Here is a 19,393-nt window from a genome sequence, read left to right on the forward strand (position 1 = left end):
GTCTACAAAATGTGGCAAAAAATAGTGTTACTATGCGCAAGACAAGAATTTCTGCATCATAATTGCACACATTTGCTATTCAATTGGTCATTTTAGGCAGCTTTTTAGTGGCCATTTTTCCCCAGTCTGATTTTGTTTTCTAAATATGTAAATAATTGGGGGTGGTGGGCAGAAAGGAAGAGAACAGGCCTAAAAACTTCACTTAAAGAATAAGAGGTGAGTATTCTCCTGCTTTCCTTCAGTCGTATATTTGCCAGGGATAACAAAACCAATGCAGAGTAAAGAAGTGATTAGATTTTTCCCGCCATTGTACAAGATTTACTGGCATAATGGATCATATGACTGGAAACTGTCAGATAAGTCTTCTGTTGTATGACAGTGGTTGAAGCAGAAAGAATTGATGTTGAATGGTGATAAAACAAATCTAAAGCACAGTGGTCAATTGGGCCGTATTCTTCAGTCTTATTCTTTTAACTGTGCACAGTCTCTCGTCCACTTAAGTTATGCATGTTAAAAATGTCTTTCCAGACTAGATTGTGACCCAAATTCTTATTTAATAGAATAACCATGAAAAGAAAATTGAAGCAAAAGCGAGAGCGAGGTTGATTCTAAAATGATAATTAAAGTTTCAAACTAAAATAACTGACAGAAACCTCAATTTGTTGGCGCTCTATTGATAGCAATTTAATGTAGCCATTTTGTTACTCATGTATTTGTCAATAAGTCTCAAATACTGTATGTCCCGCTCAGTCCCATTCTTCTTCATCTCTGAAAGGATGGTCCTCTCGTGGTGGCTCTTGAAACCTGATGTTTGCCAGCATGTCCCTCATTGCAACCATAAGTCGATTCACTTCCTGGTTCAGCTCTTGTCCAGCACGAGCCACCTCCAAATCGCCCTCGTCCAGTCTTGGGCCACCCTTTATATCGAAAGAAAGACATTAAAACAGAATCACCAACAATGTGACATTTCTGTCTGTGACTGCTATAACAGTGACCTTAATGAGTTTTATATAGGGCGGAAAGCAACTGCAATTGTCTTTTTGTTCTCATAACAGAGCATGTCGTTTTTTTATAGTATGTTGTGCACAGGACAAAAGCTTACAGTTGTAATGAGATTTTCTCGATTCAATGTTCTCTTCCTTCCCATAAATGCATTACACATATCAATCCATTTGAGATGACTGTTTAGATGAAAAACCTCAGGCACTTGTGTATTAAAATTAAAACATAGTTCTTAATGTTTGAGCCTTCAGTATGAAATTATTTGTCAGATGCCTGCATTCATTGTTTTTTTTATCCATTTCTCATGAGACTTATGAGTGTAGTGAGGATGTGTTATTCTTAATATACACAGAAAAAAATGGTGCCACTAACTTACTACATTAGTGCATTAATTTGGCTAAGTTTATTTCACAAGTAAAAGAAATTCCATTAAGAATGGGGAAAAAAAACAACTAAACAAGAACCATAATTAAATGACAAGGGTTTCCAAGAAGTATCATGCAGCATCCAAAATTAATTTAACGGACTACTAAAATGCTGATTTTTTTTCTTTTTGGGTGATCTTGCCTTCCTTATTGAACATGTACTCAAGTAGCTAGGTTTCACCTTGCAAAAACTGACACATTCCTATCATCAATTTACCTGCAAGTTGAAGTTCGGCAACAAGGAGCGGAAAAACAGCGACAATGTGCTCTCATTAGAAGCTCCAACAGGCTGCCTACAGAGAAACAAAATATAACCATAAACTGAACAACTTGCTGTTCTGCAAACCAAATTAATTGTAAACACATTTTTTATTTACAAAACACAGCTAAAAAAAAACCGAAAGTCACTACTCAGCCATTTATTTCACAATAGGTATACATTAAACAAATCATAATTATATATTATATATATAGCCTTAAAAATTGACATTTGAAGAAAAAAACCCGACAACTTCTCAAACAAAATAAAAAGAAACAAAGAAAATTCTACCTTGCTGGTCTAGTGTAGGAGATCACAGATTCCACTGGCGGGAGAGGGTCAAATCCCATCACAGGCTGAGTGGTCACCTCCTGAGAGTGTGGGATAAATAATAAATAAATTACCTTACAATATTCAAATTATTGCTTAGAGACATACAAATCTAAAAATAATAAAATTTAAAAGAAAAAAAAACATTAAGACAATTAAAGTCAGACATGTAAATTATTTTGATCCACAAAATTTTGAAATTTTAAGTTTTAACTCATTGGCTGCCATTGACGGCAATAGACATCTGATCCATTTTGGATGATAGGGGACCAATCGTCCAAACACTGTCAGCCCCTCCGTAATGTTGGATTTTATCGTCCACCGACGTCAATGGCAGGAAAACATGAACACTCAATGCTAGCCTTCTCAATGTGATTGTTGCAGATTTGAGTTCAATAAAAGGCTTTAAAGCTTACCAGAGGCAGACTGGATGTGGCTTCTTTGATTTCAGAAAGCAGAACGTGGCGATGGATGTTTAATGGAGCACTCTGATATCTCTGCTTTCTCCTACAATAGAGTTGGACAGGAAAATGTAGGGCCTAAAATAGTGAGGTGCATTTCCTTAAATTACTTAGATTAGCACTGTAGAGTGTAAAATCAACAGTGAGTCATTCACTACTATTGACTACGATTCGCTGCAGGCACTTGTAGTCAAAAAGGCTTGGATGTCCATCGCCATCAATGGTAGCCAATGAGTAGCATGTTGTTATGTTAATGCATTAAATACAACGTTGAATCTGATTAGCAGAAGATACATGCACATTATTAAATGATGAGTTGGGTAATTGTTAAAATGGGACGATATAATTGTATGACCTCAAATTTCTACTCTCTTATTGTTAATTATCCGTATTTGTTGTGTCACTGTGTCACTTATGCATGGATCACAAAGCAGAAATTCCAACGATTCAATGTGTAATTCCTAAAAGCGTTACACATTACTTCCGCTTGTCATGAAGATAGGCTTCCGTCACTTGAGCAACCCTGCTTTGACCTTACTTGTTCCGGCACTCCTCCACCAGTGGGTCATTTGCATCAATTCGACACAGCACCTCCTTCACACTCTCTTCCAACCATAACATTACTGCTGCTTCTCTCCAAAGGCTGTGCATCCTCCCAATATACAGAGCAGTCAATTCAGCCAAAGCTGGCAGCTGTCTAAAGAGACCAAATGTTCGTTTCAAAAAGGGTCGAGGGCTGGGAATAAGTGTTGGTAAAGGTGAGAAGATTGGACAGACAAGTGAATTTTACCCAATCTGACTGCTTGGGCCAAAGAATGCATGTGAGGTTACTGTGGCATCTGGCTGCACAGAGCATAGATCCAATAAAGGCATCAAGACTGTGGAAACACATTCCCGTTCACAACGCTTATTACATCTTTTAAGGGTGAATTTCTATCCTCTCTCATAACATCACGACTTCATTGCCCATTTGTTTTTGTAGCATGGAAAAAAATATTGGAGCTTCTTTTGCAAAATGAGAAGAAATTCATATTTGCAAACCCCATTGTGGCTCATAGAACTTTCAAAAAAGTCCCTTTCAGATTACCGTGGAGCGTAACTACCACACACTTTATTAGTGGTTGACCTACGTGCTAAATAAAAGATAACATCTATAAAGAAGAGATAGTATTTTGTGAATATGACCTAGTATCTCATGACTCTTATTATTGGTATTTAATTATGCGCTACTATCTCATCATGTTTTAATATCTTATAACTATTACAGGCAGAAACATGGACCGTGTATTGATTTGAATGATCCAATTTGGGCTTTAGAAAATGATATATACTGAACATTCTGAGATTTGTGGTTTAGTAATAGGCAAGTTAAAAATAAAGACCTGCAGGCAAACAGAAATATATATTTCCCACACACTAATGTTAGTGTGACTAATTCTGACCTCCAGGAAACATGATGAGAGCGTCCTGTAGCATTCGGTCAGCTTTGTCTTTTGCCTGATCAGTTTCTTCAGGACTGAGCTCTTCCTGCTGACTGAGATGGAAATGGCAGAGCGCAGTGGAGAATGCAAAGTTGGGCAGCTGGGACAGGTTTCTGTGCTCCTGAGACACAAATAATTCATTTCTTGCAATGAATGAGTGAGACTAGTATATACCAAAGGACTACGTGAAATGTAAGATATTCTCTACCTCCCAGTCCTCATAAAGCTGAAGAAGAGAGTCGTACTGTCTGGAACGAAGCATCAGGAAGTCCATCAGCAGCAACATGCAAAGCGGGTCAGAGTCTGGGTCCAAGCTGTGTATAAGTGGGGGTGGGAAGAAATCAGAAATCAAACTTATTTCAATGAAGTTACACTGCATAGCAACAAGAAAAAATTGATGTCATAGTGGTGTGTTTCCATGTCTATCGATGTAGTCAAGTAAGTTTACAAATTATTTGTGTTAATTTGGTGCTTTGCCCTTGCTGAACACAGACTGCGCAATTTGCAGTATTTCAAGTGACTGTCAATCATGGATTTAGTTGTGTTTAACTTCATGCAAATAACTAATGCTGGCATAAAATAGCAGTTATTTCACAAAACACACCGCCAACTGTCTTTAGCGTTATAAAACATTTTGAACGGAATGCGCGACAATTCACGGCACAAAATTAAATAGACAAACCCATTTCAGACATTCAATAAGTTGTTTGTATTTTCATTTCAAGAAGTTAGTCTTGACTCGAGACCAAGGGTGTCAAACTCGGGTTGGTTCGCGGCCCACATTAACGTCAACTTGATTTCATGCGGGCCGGACCATTTTAGATATAGTTAGATTTTTTTTAATAAATGGATTAAAAGAACTGGATTAAAAGCCCTGAATATTCGGTTTTTTTATAGATCTAAAACAATGTTTATTTTAGCTTTTTGTTAATATATTTTTAGATTTTACAAAATGATTTTGAACTAAAAACACAGAAATAATTGATTAAAAAAATACAATTATTGATTTAAAAGGGGGAAAATTAGGAAATTGAATATACATCTATACTCTTCATTTTAATTTGATCCTAAAACAGAAAGTCGGCACTCATGATTTACTTTCCCGGGCCACACAAAATGATGCGGCGGGCCAGATTTGGCCCCTGGGCCGCCACTTTGACACGCTACACAAACAGTACCATTTAATAAGGATTTGAAATGACCCAATATTTTTGTGTTTTTGTTTAAATATTTGTGGTGGTCTTCTCCCACCTCAGGATCAATTTGCAGTACTCCAAAGCTGTCCGGGGGCATCCTCTCTTTTCCAAGAACATCATGTGCTTGAAAACAGTCAAATAAAATGCCCTGAAAGCAAATTTGCATATAACTAAACATGTCTACTTTGAAATAGTATCAAGTCAACAATTTTTCAAAAAGAATTTAAAATAAAGACAAAGACAACGTGAAAGTGATGAACGGTAAAATAATGTAGATGTCCGACCAACCTATTTTCTGGTCTGAGATAATCCAGTCTGCAGGTGCCAGAGGTCAGACTAAATACGGGGTGAAACGCACACTCAAAGCTGTATAGCGCTCTTTCTGGGGGGGAAACGGCAGAATATTAGGGGACTATATTAAGATAAGAATGCATCGAAAGACACCATTTTTTTGTTTTTGAGTTAAACACCCTAACCGATAAGGTCCCTGGCCATCTCCTGATCCTCTTGTACCCGGCAGACATCGGAAAGCTGTAGCAAAGAATCAATGTGGTAGGGATTCAGTTGCATAAGAGCCTGAGAGGAGAAATGGACAAATGATATTTAGTACTCATTGGCTGACATTGACAGGTATAGATGTTCAATCCATTTGCATTAAGAGAGCTGGCATGGTCATTCACTTCACTTCACTATTATTCACAGCAGTGTGATTGCACGTTTACCACAATGTTGTTTGGGTCCAAAGACTCGACAGCATCCAGGAACTTGAATTGGACTTGCTGGTAGTCACGGCTATGCTCAAAGGTGAAGTACTGAATGCCATCTTTTGACTCAAGTAAAGTCATTGAGATTCCTGTCGAGAGCAAAAAACGAAAGATGTATGAAATGTTTTATACCTTATTACAGACAAGGGTATTGGAAGCTTATTTGCGCCATTCTCATTCTTTATTAGTTACAGTCAAAATAACACAACGCAAGTTAAGCAGTGTCAAATACACAGTTTTATTTTTGAAGCCATTGTATTAGCAACTTTATTTTTAAGTGAGTGAAAAGCAAGTCTGACCTGGGCGGCTGAAGCGAGGCCAGCTTTCCTTAGGGGTGGTCATCCAGGTGGTGCGATGATACTGTCTATTGCGTTGTCGCGGTCTGGTTAGGGATGCCAAGTTATTACATGATTGACAAAAATGCTACAATCTTTCTGTTCACAAAATTCACACCAATTCCTTTACCTTTGATCCCCCAAAACTGCTCGAGTGCCAAAGTATTTCTTTAGCTCCGTCTCAGGGTTCAAATTCCTGATGATAGCACACACACAAGAAAAAATGCATTAAAAAACAATTAACAGAGGAAATAGCAAAATACGTATATAATTTTCAAGCATTTGTAATGAAGAATATCACAGTTGCAAAGTTATCAACACTTTGAATGCTGCTCTTTCTCGTCTTCTGTGGCATTGTTTGAAAAGCGACATGCAGTGCACAGTCACAAACCATGCTGCTTGACTTCTTGATGGAGAAATTATATTTTGCTGTGGACTTCACTTAGTGGGCCACATAAATAAATATAAAGACTTAGGCCAGCATATGGCACTTGCGCAGTCAAACAGCGCCATCGTTAGGCTAAGCACGATTACTGCTTTTTCAAGGCCCTGGAAATAAAATGTATATCACGTTATGTTGGAGCACCCCTGGCTTAGGTTAACTGATATTTCTTGTCAATTATATACATTTGAGTCATGGATAATGAATTACAAGGTAAAATAATAATGCAGGGTGCTTTCTGTATAGCACTATACACACAGCGTACTAAGTGTATTTTACATTTTATTTTGAAGTGTCGACCTAAAACGAAATTCAGGTTACACTGCACCTCAGGAACGGATCAAGGTTGTAACTTGAGGACTCACTGTGCTCTAATTTGTAAATAAGCATAGTCTATCTTTGTAATGCTTTTTTCCTCACCTGTGTTCCACATGTAGGACGGATCTTCTGTCACAGCCACTACAGTCGTTTTGCAAAGTCAAACCATTGGACTGCTCTATATTTTCCAGCAATAAATCAATATTGTCATCGGATGCTTTTGTTTCCTGGGATTGGAGAGAAAACCAAGTGTTTTTTTATGTGAGGTTTGAGGAAAAACCTTTTCAGTGATTTTTACCTGTGTGTTTTGGGATTTAACCTTTGTCTTCTTTTTCCTTTTCTTTTTCTTACCGATATCCAAAGGCTGAAAATAACAAACAATGTACATGAGTATAATCTATGTTTAAATTCCAATTTACCATTTCACTAATTACTTCATTCGTATTGTCAATGTTTACCTTGTCACTTTGTTTGTTTTCATCGGGTTGTTCTGAGTCTTCATCGGCAGAGACTTTTTCTGCATCACTTATCTAATAAAAAAATAGAGTAAGCGCATTTCACAAAAAAAGAATATTAGCACACAATATGACATGACTATCAGAAACTATTTAACCAATCATAATCATATTTAAATGTGTTTATCTGTAAATTTGACAAATACTAACTACAACTTTTACATCATAAGATGTCCTTAAAGTAGTGTTTGACAGTTCGCGGACTAAAAAAATGTCACTGATTTTCCACAAACCTTTTCACTTCTGAAAGTATTCTTCCTGGATTCAGATCTACTCTGACATTTTGACCATCTTTATGGCAGCCACAGCCACAGGTTGCGCCAACACGACAATGTTTTTCTAAGCAGGAGCTTTTCTGGCACACCTCATATTCCCCCTTTTACAAAATGCAGCATATATACTGTTTTTTTTAACCTGCATGTCCATTAGCAAAAGTTTTAGTACTGGTCTTGCTGGTGCTGGTGTCGTTAGTGGCCGAGTCTATTATAAACACAGGTTAAAAATGATTCCAGTAGTCACAGCCAGTCTAGTCATTGAAGATAATAAAAAATGATTTGGTGACATGTTCACAGAAGGCGTTTCATAACCTCAAAATTAATGTGTTATGGCTTACAACCACTAGCTACCCACTGCTAACAGATTACTATACAATCACAGAAAAACTGGTAGATGAGCAACAATGTATTTATACCATGTCCAAAATGGCACATATGTCTTTACGGTCGTTGTTTTTCTTTGACTTTCGGTGACTGCCATTCGGACGTGACGCTGGGTCGACAGGGGCCGCGTCCAGCTGCTCTTCCCCGCTTTCAGCAAGCTCAACGGGGTTATCTGGCCAAGTTAGCTCCTCGACGACAACCGCTTCTTGACCCCGCTGTTTGCCCTTTAACCTCCGTAAAGCCCGGGTGGACATTTTACACGGTTCCCCTGCGCACGGATACAAAAATACTGGCGACTAAAGTCTGGTATACGTGTGCACGCAAGCAAAATAAACCAAACCGTCAGCCATATCTTTGGACTTTCTCCTTCGGGGTTCCTTATTTGGTAGCGCCAGGCGCTTATTCGTTCTCTACTGCTTCCAACAGGAGGAAAGGGGGAAATTCGCTGTCAGCACAAAAATGCCGAAAATATCAGTTTCAAATTTCGAGTTTTCGATCCCAGGTGGGTCCCCGATATGTGGAGTTTGCGTGTTCTCCCTGGGCTTGCATGGGGTTTCTCCGGGTACTCTGGTTCTCTCCCACAGCCCAAAGATATAACTTAGATATAAGTGTGTTCGTTTTCCTGTGCCTTGCAATTGGCTGGCCACAAATTCAGAGTGCCCGTAGTTGGCTGGGATAGGCTCCAGCACCCCTTCATCTTCATGTCATTCATTTTGTTAGATACACGATGGTAGCATCATGATCAAAATGACAGGAAAATCAAACTGGAAAATCTGGAATGTATTTGGCATCTAAAATAGAGGAAAGTCATCCCAACTACAATTAAAAATGTATTCATTCATTCATTTTCTGAACCGCTTTATTCTCACTAGGGTTGCGGGGGGTGCTGGAGCCTATCCCAGCTGACTTTGGGCCAGAGGCGGGGGACACCCTGAATTGGTGGCCAGCCCATCGCAGGGTACAAGGAGAAAAACAGCCATTCACGCTCACACTCACACCTAGGGGAAATTTAGTGTCCAATCAGCCTACCATGCATGTCTTTGGAATGTGTGAGGAAACCCGAGTACCCAGAGAAAACCTACGCAGGCCCAGGGGGAAACATGCAAACTGCACACAGGTGGACCAACCTGGATTTGAACCCAGGACCCAAGAGCTGTGAGGCCGATGTGCTAACCACTCAAGCCGCCGGGTTGCATTCCATTAAAAATGAGTTTTAAATTTAATCTCAGCTGCATCCAAATGATAAAAGGGTGTTCATGCTTTTGGAACTGTTGTCTTTAACCTATTTGCACTTTGCTCTGATGAAAAGATTAAAAATCTAGTCAATTGTTCAGAATGTGTGTCATGATAGTATGGGGTAATGTTTTTTCTTTTTTTTCTGAACACTTTTTTTAATGAAAAGGCCTGGCATTTGAACAAAAGGTGAGCAGACCTGAAATGAGGAAGTGCAAGAATAGGCTTGGCAGCTCTCTCTTATTTCCACAGACACTAAATGTGACAACAACAAAAAAGCAACCTAATGGGATGATGCAACATTAGGGAAATTAACTTGTCCAGCAACCTATGCTGACAGAATAGAGTTTTCATTTTACATTTTATTCACCATCAATGTCCCTTGTAATGTCACAGATGTGTGAAAAGAACACATGAAAGAGGGATTTCTATTTTGATGAAATTCAGGGGGTTTGCAAAAGAGGAAACTGCAAATAAATTCCTCTTTCATATGGGAAGTAAGGCGTTAAACTGCAACAGTGACAAAAAACGATTTATTTACATCAAGTGAAGAAGCTTAAAGTATTTTTTTCTGTGTTTAACTGTTATACAGGAGGAATTGCCAAACTAACATTTGGGCATTACACTGCATTTGTGCAGTGGCATTACAATGGATGACCTGGTCGATAAGACAGTAGGAAGAGAAAAGTAAAAATAACAAGAAAATATATCAAAGTCGCTGGCAGTTGTTGTATGTGATTCAATTTAGCAGCCTCAAAGTATGCAATGTGACTAAGACCACCCTCCACGCCCCCTCACATACACAAATAAAATGACATTCGCGTAGCCGTTTTAAAAATGGTTTTCCAAAAGTCACACAGATCCTTGCATCACTGTTGGCATTTAAGCACAACCACATCATTGAGAATGGGAAACCAGTTGGGTTACTTCTCATCAAAAACAGCCATCGGGTTATCATAAGAGGCACCTTCCAAATCGTCAATATTTTTCCGCCGCATCTCTGGTGGAGGTCTTGGCGGGGGATTCTGTGGGGGATTCTTTATGCTTGGAGCTGGCCTCCTGACTTGCACCCTTGGAACAATGGGTTCCCAATGTTCTCCATGGATGGCCGCCTTAAGAATGTAAAAATAGGTAAACGAAAAAAAAAGTCCACCGTGTCTACAGTCAATCATCACATCACATAGATACATTCCATATTTATGAATGTTATAGAACACTTCCATTGGGTTATTTTTAAAACGCAACGGCACCAGGAAATGTTGAGAAATTTGCTGGCACACGACACAAGTACCAAATGATTTAGCCACACCTCTTTCTCAGATTTCAGGTATGCTGAAATCCACTGTCGAGCTATGGCTCAAGAGTACCAGTCATGAAACAATCACTTCCTTGTAACTGTTTTCAGCAATTTCCTGCACTGGCTGAATAAAAAGTAACAAGAAGAAGGCGATTTCTAACTTACCGAAAGATAGATGAGGCTGGCGATAGCAAGGCAGACACATCCTAAGACAGTAGCGAGCATAAATCCAGCAGGAACACAGAGCCTGGGAAACATACATACATCATCATTTAGTCAGTGCAAGAACACAATAGAGAAGTATTTGATTGGAAGGAATGTTGTTGAGCATATGACAGCAGCTCCCATTTTGAACTCACGCAGCATGTAAAAAGGCTCTGACGTAGTAGTTCCTTGTCAGAGGCCCAAAAGCTCTCACACACACGGTGAAACAGTACTGTCCCCTTAGAATAGATAATTAGGAGAGAATGAGCACTGACTAATCACTTTGACATTGAAAATTTGAAGCTAGACTCAAATGACGGCATTACATACTTGCGTTCCACACCGGTGCCTTTTGCTCTTCTGCTTCTCGGGTACTCCAGGAGGCACACAAACACACCGGCGGCACTGCACCATACTGTCAAGGCTTACTTTCAGACAATTTTGCCGAGATGTACAATAACAAGACTTAAGCACCCTACCAAGACTGACTCAAATGATACTGTATTCACCTGATAATGAGAATTTGGGAAGAAAGTGGTTGTCATCATTTTTTTTCCCATATCACATTTCATCAATAGCGTAGAATTTAGTTTTTGTCTTATTTTAAATTGTCAGCCTTTAAAAAAGAATAGTTTAATTATATTATGGGAACAAAAAAAGCTATGCAAAGGTTACACAAACAGCAAGAGCATCACAGATGATGGTGATGGCAACATTCCTGTGTCTTAAGTTGAAATTTTACCAAAAGAGAAAACACAGGTTAAATTGCTTCAAGGTAAATGTCTTTTTGAAATTGTAAAGGATACATGGCATAGGCAGCAAACTGCCACCCTCTGAAGAGCCCTGCCACCCCCACAATGCCTCCAGTAAGAAGAACTGTAACAAGGAAACAAGATGCTTATTAAATTCGAGGCCATTCAGTAACTTCAAAAACCTAACAAATACTGGACTATCATAGACTCAAAATAAAAACATTCAGCACTTTGTATCTAACACTTGCATGAGAAACAGAATGATATTGACTTAGAAAATGTGGCAGCTCATATATTATCCTTAAAAAACAATACAAATTAAAAACATCAAATTTGATGTAAAAGTATTTTCTCTTACTGAGTCCAGCAGCCAGAGCCTGCTCATTGGCCCACATAGCCCACTCAATCTTCCCCATGATGTCCTTCCTCGGTGCGCTCTCCAGGAAGAAGTGATATCTCTCGTGCAAGGCAGTGTGACAAAAAGCCAAATACCTGGGCCCCGCCCCTTTACACCACTTCCAGTCCCAGAATGATAACTTAAGATCATAACCTGCATATTCTACTGATAAATTTCTACCAAGTGATAATTAAATCAACCAAAACCACAAATAACTAATAATTAATTGATAGGCTTCTTCAAAATACATAGATAATGGCTTTTTTTTACAGGTAGCAAGCACCAAGCTCAGCAAATGTAAATCTATTGATTTAAAAAAATGTTTTATTTATATGCTGTATGCTGCACATTTTGGAACCACCAACTGGCAAATTCCAGATGGCTTTTTTCAGTGTGCAGTACTCCTAAAGATAGAAGGGTCTGAAAGAAGACTGAAGAGAGCAGGTATTTGCATAATAAGGCACGTTGTAACGTCACATTATGACACTTTCCAAGATATATCGTTCGCATGATGATTTAGCTTCTAAACATTATTGCAATGAAAAAAAAAATCTACAGATGACACATTTCAACCAGGGCATAGTCCAATTTCGAACTATCTTCGACTTTAAAATACTAATAAAATAGTGTGTATGACTTTGGGGCAACTAAACCTGTTAAGCTATACAACAGTGTCTGTGCAAAAGAAAACAAAGTGTGAGGATCACATTTGTCCAGCATTCATTTTCAGTGTAAAATAATCTTTAGTTAGGATATCGTAATATGATCTTCATTATCATTATGTACTCAAAATAAAGATGCAAATTTATGTAAACGGAGAATTTCACATAATTTTTAAAATGTTAAATAATCTGACTGCTAAAGGAAGGCACGACTAAAAATGGTCAGCTGACATCAATCCTATAAATGGAGATATTTCGTAACTACTATTATGTTTTACTCCAGTGTCCGTTTCTGGTGAATGATAACAGTGTTCTTCGGTAGTCCATCAGGGCCAAGCAGATGATGCGTGGGATCCTTGACAACTCTAGGACCTGGGCCAGCCTTTGAAACAAGAAAATAAATGATACTTTGAAAGATAGAGTCTAAAATATAAATGTTCATGTCTTCTTAAAAGACTTGGTTGTTTCTGGTTTCATGTTTGGTTAGAAATTATTACCCAGAATAACTATGGAACTCTTGACATGGATGAGACAACGTGTTTGTGTAAATGCATATATATAGGTACCTTAGTGCTGATAATGTAGCTAATTCCTTTAGGCATGGGCTCCAAACCAATAGCCGATCTCAACCCCTCAGAAAGATCTGCATGAGGAACTGGAAGACCTTTGATAAACCTAAACAAAAGGAAGTTACATTTGAGGACACAAATGAATGGGGTTCAAAGCAAGTCACATAGGGCTATAAAAGCAAAATAATTGAATTAGGCGATAAAAATGTTACATTTTTCACTCACTCGCCACCATTAGTTTCTGGAGGGAAGAAATGTCGGACTGCTTGAACAAAATCAGGAATGTGCTGCTCTAAAGTGAATATGACAGCATTGGGTCCTGCATCAAACGTGTAGGCTACCTGCAAGAAAACACACTCTATTAGATAACATGTAAATATGTTCATCTTCCCCAAATAATTTGAAAAGCACGTCACAATTTTCCATCCCTGTTACATCATGTCCAGCAGCGTTAAGGAAGACAAGTAGACTATTCAAATCACATTTGATTTATGTTATTTTTATTGGATCCTATTTCAGTTTTACCAAATGCTCTAATAAAGGATATAATACTGCACTGTGTTTAAGCCTAATTCGTTTTTTTGTTTGAAATAGAACATTTTTCTGGAGCAAATATGACCATAGTGTTCCTCACCCTTGTTTCGCCATAGTGATGGTTGTATCGGTGAACCAGCTTGATGACTTGATGAGATACACTGTTTAAGTAGAAAATGGGAGGGTATGTGTCCAGGCAGGTGGCATGAAACTGGTTACTGTCCTTCATGGTGAGTTCAGCAAATGCCGGAAAATCTTTCCGGCGCACTGCTTTAATCATTTCAACCATGCGACCTGGGACAACCGACTCAGCCCGATGCTACAAAACACAAATTTGTTTTTTGTTGGAGTCGTTCAATTTTGCATGAAAACACAGTGTTGTATCTGTAAAATATATGGCAAATTTACTAATCTTTTAAATTGGAACACAGTTTGTCAAGATTGGTGAAATTCATGAGATGGTTGTTTACATTGTTAACTATGAGTACTGTATCTAACTAGATCATTTCCTGCTCGGTTAAGAAACAAGTTTCAGTATAGGAAAAAGGGTGTGATGTTAACCAGACCTTTAGGAGACTGCTTGTTTGTACACTAGTTTGCATTCCAGAGGTGCTGCCCACGTGTTTCCGCTCGGCGCTTGCCTGGGAAAAAGAAATTAGTCAAATAAAATCAACTTTCATAACTTGTATTGTTTAAAGCAACTTCCTGGTTCAACTTCATACACAAAAATTCAAGATGCCAAACATACCACGAGCACAAGTATTCTCATCTCAGGCCAATGGGTCTCTGGCTCCACCTGCTGAGCAAGACTATCCTTGCCGTCACACTGATGCCCAATAAGCCACTGGACAAATCCTCCATACATACTTCTGCATGCACTACCAGAGCCTTGGCGAGCCACTGCAGACAATTCCCCCTCCACACCGAACGCCTGGGCAAGTGTGTATACTATGAAGAAGCAGCGTGTAAGAGATTTCAAATAATATTTACATTTAATGCAACACAAGAGCTCACCCAAACAAGCAAATCCTGCTGCAGAGGATGCAAGTCCAGCAGCAGTGGGGAAATTGTTGATAGAACAGATGTGAACTTTGTGTGTCAAACAAGTTGAATTCAAACCAGGGTCTTCATCATTCCGCCTTTTCCTAGCAAGACGTCGAACTATGGACATGAGAGATGGAGAAATGAGAATGCTTCATTTGCTTTGCTGCCTTTTTATTACAAGGTTAAACCATTTAAAAGTCTTACTTTCTTTCAGACAGGACTGCAGTCTTGGATGGTTGATATCCTCCTCCTTCCCGTTGAGCCAAAGCCGATCTTCTTGGAAATATTTACTGGTGGCCACTGTTGTGGTTGTTTTTAGCTGAACAGAGAAATAAAAAACATTTGACCACCATTTAATTAAGGTTAATCTCACAACTGCTCAGAAGTAACAGCAATGCCAATTATCCTGTGATCAAAGGTCTATTGATTTGTAACATCTCAGACTAGTTCAGCGAGCTAGTAAGTAAAATCTGTCTTTTTTATGTCCAAATAGTGAAACACAGAATCTAAATAAAATTGAAATTGTCTATATACATTTTATTGTGGATGGTCTTTTTAATAAATTTATTAAGAACTGTAAGGACATCTTCGGTCATTTAAATATAGGGAGGGATAAAAGACATATGTCACAATGTATGTTATAATAGTATTATAACATACATTGTATGTTATAATAGTATTATAACATACATTGTATGTTATAATACCCTATCCCTAATACCTGATCTTGATGAAGTGTGACACTCAATGATGAGTTAATAGGTAGTATTAAGTCTTCGTCTCTCTTTCCCCCTGTAAATACAATTGAAAAAAAATGCAAAAAACTTAGATTTTATTTTTGATTCATTATACTGCGATATAATGACAACAAAAGGTATTCAATTCAATATAAGCACTTAACCTGTTGTGAAGGTTTCATAGAAATGCAACTACTGAGGCAAAATAATACTTACAGTATTTAATGACCGCTATATTCACAGGAGCGGTGCAGGTGTATGTCTTCTCCATGCTGTCCTCTGGCATTTTACTATTTTTGGGAATCAATGCTTGAAATATTCGTTCGAAATTCGCAGAATAAGATCTTGCGATCAGGCAGCTATGTTTGTTAGCATTACTGTCAGGACTGTCAGGTTCATGATTGGCTAGTGTTGAACACATGGTGAAAGCATTAACCAATCAGATTGGTGACTTTTTGTGCAACATTTATAGTAGCCAATGAGAGGTTATCTGACCACACTGGTGCGTAGGACCATCAGACCACCCCAAATAGAAATGCAAAAATATCAATTTATATTTACTCTATTATCCTCATATATCAGAATGTTTTTTAAATGTAGATTACAAGTTATTTTATCAGTGACCAGATCCAATTTTAACTTAGCTTTGAGCATTCTACTCCAGAAATTTGAACGTCTGCACTGACCTTTATATATTTTCAGATGGAAATTGTAACCAATGGTAGCTATATTCACCGAAATTTAAATATAACCAGTGAACTGAATTGTTATATAATGATGTAGGAATAAGACATTTTTTAGCAGAAAGACATCCAAACTCAAGGCCATTTTTTTAATTTATTATTTGTAAACATTTACAGTGTAGTATTTATGCAAAAAGATGTTCAAGTGCAACATCCAAATGGTGCTGGCACAGAATGGAGAACAATGAGTAACATAATGTATCAACTACTCCACCCCATCTTTCCCTTGCCCAGCTTCTTGAGTGAATATGAAAAAAAAACCTTGTGTTGTCAGTAATTCAATGATGGTAGGATACATTTCAAATGAAACTGCAGGTATACATATTGGACACTGTCACTTTAACCAATTTATGAATTCCATCTCATCATGCTTCCCTTCAGGTGTTTCTTCTCCAGAGGCACGCAGAAACAAGTGTGGCATTCCGGAACGCTGGCAACAGCACACTGGTCAAATGTTGCCAGTGAAATATATCCCCTACATTTCCTGTATTTAGTTTTTCTTGCTCAGGTGCTAATCCTCTTCTTCATCTGAGTCCATCACCATCCGCCTGTTGAACTGAAGAAAAGAAAAGCGTTTAGATAAGTAACGACCTAGTTATTGAGAGTAATCTATGAAGGATATGAGGAACAGACTTTGACTGTTGTTGTTTTCTCTGTTTGCTTTCTCACTTTTTCTAGGATCTCGACCAAACCTGAATCGGAAATCTAGCAAAAGGGGTGTGGGGCAACACAGTGGTTATAGCACTAGGTTGACCCATTCTGAAAAAAGGTCCCCACCCAAAAACATACAGTATATTCTGTTCAGTGTAAAAATAACTCTCCAAAAATAAATAAATAAAACAGGTTTAAATGAAATTAAAAATAACAAAAAAGGGGAAAAAAGCCTGATCAAAAGAAATAATATTAATAAATATTTTATTTTTGGGTTTCATAAATATCAAACATTGTATCATTGCATTTTTCAAAATATTTGAAATACCAAGGATTGTTAAATAATTCACCCAAAAATATTTATGTGAGTTTAATTTAAAAAAAAGGTTTATGCCTGACATTAACAAAACAATTGCAATAAATATAGTAATAACAGATAAAAGATAATTTGTGTACCTTTCCTGCTAAGGATCCACACTGAGCCATTTGAATGAGATAATTCTCAACCAGACCAGCCTTCTCCGGCTTCACTAAAGCAAGACTGTTCACTGTAGAAGGAATAATACAAACATCTCAACTCTCTTAAATTGTTCTATTATTTTTTTTTATGAGTGTGTATTGTCTAAACTGTATACATACTCAATATCTTTGATATTTCAGGGCTAGGCAAAAAATACACACACATGCACACATTAAAGCCATTAATTTGTAATTGGTGGATGTTTGCACAATCAGACAATAGCAAAAACAGTCCTGGCAAAATATGTTTAAAAGCTACTGTGATCATACAGTTTGAAATAATTACATGCTTCATGTGTTAAAATGAGGGATCTTAGATTTTATTTTAAGGTCATTTTGTATAGCCTCTTTGCTGATATTGAACATTTCCCTAAGGTGTCTGTCTCTTAATTGATGCCACAGAGTGCGATTTTTAAAGAGCTATTAATTGATTGATAGTATGACTTACATCTGGCTCGAGCCGACTGGTCTAGAATTTGGGACAGAATGGAATTCCTCATATCAGCCTCTCTGTGTGGGAAAAACAACACTCAATTAGTTAACTATTGAAACAATAATTCCATTTTAAAATGTTAAAAAGAATATTACCTTTCCAGAAATTACTATTTCCTAATAACAAAAAATAACATCTTAACTCTGAGGATAATTTAGCAGTGATAAACTAGCATACACAAAAATATGAGAATTACATGAATGACACAATTTTATTTAATTCCCCACTTTTGTCAGGTTTGTTCAAGCAGCTACCCAAATCAAAACAATTGTTTAAAAATAACATTACACTTGATTTTTTTCCTCTTCAGTACGTCATGTTAGTTTTTCATCATTTGCAGGTGTTATTAAATGGATAGAATATGCATCTTGAGGATTTTACCTTTGTTTGGCCTCCTCTCCTTGCTGACTCTTGGAGGAATCCTAGAGCAACATAGTTATTAATTAGGTTCAGATTAGAACGCAGAAATGCAGTCAAACATTCATTCATTTTCTGAACTGCTTATCCTCACAAGGGTCACGGAGGGTGCTGGAGCCTATCCCAGATAACTACGGGCACCAATTGCAGGGCACAAGGAGACGAACAACCATTCACGCTCACACTTATACCTAGGGGCAATTTAGATTGTTCAACCAGCCTACTCTGCATGTTTTTGGGAAGTGGGAGGAAACCGGAGTACCCGGAGAAAACCCACGCAAGCCCGTGGAAAACATGCAAACTCCACACAGTATAGGTATGTTCAATTCATGTATTATATGTTTTACTTTGCGTCAAGTTGAGGCACAATGAATTTATCTGGTAAAATGCACAATAGTAATATCCTCTGTCAGTATATCATATGACTACGTGATGTGTGGGTGTGACTGTCATGAAAGCAGAAACCTAGACAGTAACTTTCCAATGATTCCGTAATTACTGCTAAACCTTAGCATATTAACGTTCACGCACATTAGACGTGACACGTTTTAGCGAAACACATTGACAACGTGACCGATTAAAAACAAGTATACACTATCAACAACAGTCTTACTCACACATGCTGGTTAGCATCTCCTTTTTTGGGTCGCTGAGTGCTAGCAAACATGCTTCCAAAACATTCACTATTTGTCCTTACCCCGTGCTTTGCCCGGAGTTCAGCCATTCGTTGCTGTCTGATTGCTTCTAACTCGTCGTCCGCCATTGCTATTGCGATTATGGATTAAGGTGATGAGAAATTGTATTTAAGAAGGCTAAAATTGCATGGCAGCTAAGGCCCTTTGTAGCTCAGGGGAGTGTATTCAAACTAAACCCAGAAGCTAGCAAACACAGGCAGGCAGGCTAAAGCTATCGAACACAGAGCGACACTCACTCATCATCGTGGGGAACTCATTC

The 19,393-nt window shown here is 38.0% G+C and overlaps 4 protein-coding genes across 4 annotated transcripts; all 4 read right to left on the reverse strand.

The window, feature by feature from the left end:
- Window positions 1-658: 658 nt before the first annotated feature.
- Window positions 659-8,581, reverse strand: tcf25 (TCF25 ribosome quality control complex subunit). Its single transcript, XM_077590807.1, has 18 exons — window positions 8,220-8,581; window positions 7,472-7,543; window positions 7,312-7,377; window positions 7,116-7,240; window positions 6,384-6,449; window positions 6,218-6,300; window positions 5,877-6,007; window positions 5,631-5,730; window positions 5,443-5,536; window positions 5,210-5,302; window positions 4,167-4,272; window positions 3,920-4,079; window positions 3,268-3,355; window positions 3,016-3,174; window positions 2,433-2,523; window positions 1,978-2,057; window positions 1,645-1,720; window positions 659-917 (listed from the first exon to the last, which is right to left on the reverse strand). The coding sequence occupies exons 1-18, from the start codon at window positions 8,439-8,441 to the stop codon at window positions 747-749; spliced, it is 1,983 nt and encodes a 660-aa protein (XP_077446933.1). The 5' UTR covers window positions 8,442-8,581; the 3' UTR covers window positions 659-746.
- Window positions 8,582-9,939: 1,358 nt separating this feature from the next.
- cyba (cytochrome b-245, alpha polypeptide) lies at window positions 9,940-12,161 on the reverse strand. The gene is made up of 6 exons (XM_077594022.1): window positions 12,032-12,161; window positions 11,728-11,797; window positions 11,252-11,326; window positions 11,077-11,160; window positions 10,883-10,964; window positions 9,940-10,532 (listed from the first exon to the last, which is right to left on the reverse strand). The coding sequence occupies exons 1-6, from the start codon at window positions 12,087-12,089 to the stop codon at window positions 10,344-10,346; spliced, it is 558 nt and encodes a 185-aa protein (XP_077450148.1). The 5' UTR covers window positions 12,090-12,161; the 3' UTR covers window positions 9,940-10,343.
- A 211-nt stretch (window positions 12,162-12,372) lies between these two features.
- mvda (mevalonate (diphospho) decarboxylase a) lies at window positions 12,373-16,016 on the reverse strand. The gene is made up of 10 exons (XM_077594010.1): window positions 15,833-16,016; window positions 15,601-15,671; window positions 15,084-15,198; window positions 14,850-14,996; window positions 14,584-14,783; window positions 14,402-14,476; window positions 13,936-14,154; window positions 13,527-13,642; window positions 13,299-13,407; window positions 12,373-13,114 (listed from the first exon to the last, which is right to left on the reverse strand). Exons 1-10 carry the CDS (start codon window positions 15,900-15,902, stop codon window positions 13,007-13,009), a joined length of 1,230 nt encoding a protein of 409 aa, XP_077450136.1. The 5' UTR covers window positions 15,903-16,016; the 3' UTR covers window positions 12,373-13,006.
- A 418-nt stretch (window positions 16,017-16,434) lies between these two features.
- pdcd5 (programmed cell death 5) lies at window positions 16,435-19,348 on the reverse strand. The gene is made up of 6 exons (XM_077593985.1): window positions 19,137-19,348; window positions 18,404-18,444; window positions 17,978-18,039; window positions 17,467-17,558; window positions 16,993-17,064; window positions 16,435-16,915 (listed from the first exon to the last, which is right to left on the reverse strand). The coding sequence occupies exons 1-6, from the start codon at window positions 19,200-19,202 to the stop codon at window positions 16,871-16,873; spliced, it is 378 nt and encodes a 125-aa protein (XP_077450111.1). The 5' UTR covers window positions 19,203-19,348; the 3' UTR covers window positions 16,435-16,870.
- Window positions 19,349-19,393: the final 45 nt, after the last annotated feature.

This window comes from Stigmatopora argus, chromosome 2 (assembly GCF_051989625.1).
Source record: "Stigmatopora argus isolate UIUO_Sarg chromosome 2, RoL_Sarg_1.0, whole genome shotgun sequence".
NCBI classification, from domain to species: domain Eukaryota; kingdom Metazoa; phylum Chordata; class Actinopteri; order Syngnathiformes; family Syngnathidae; genus Stigmatopora; species Stigmatopora argus.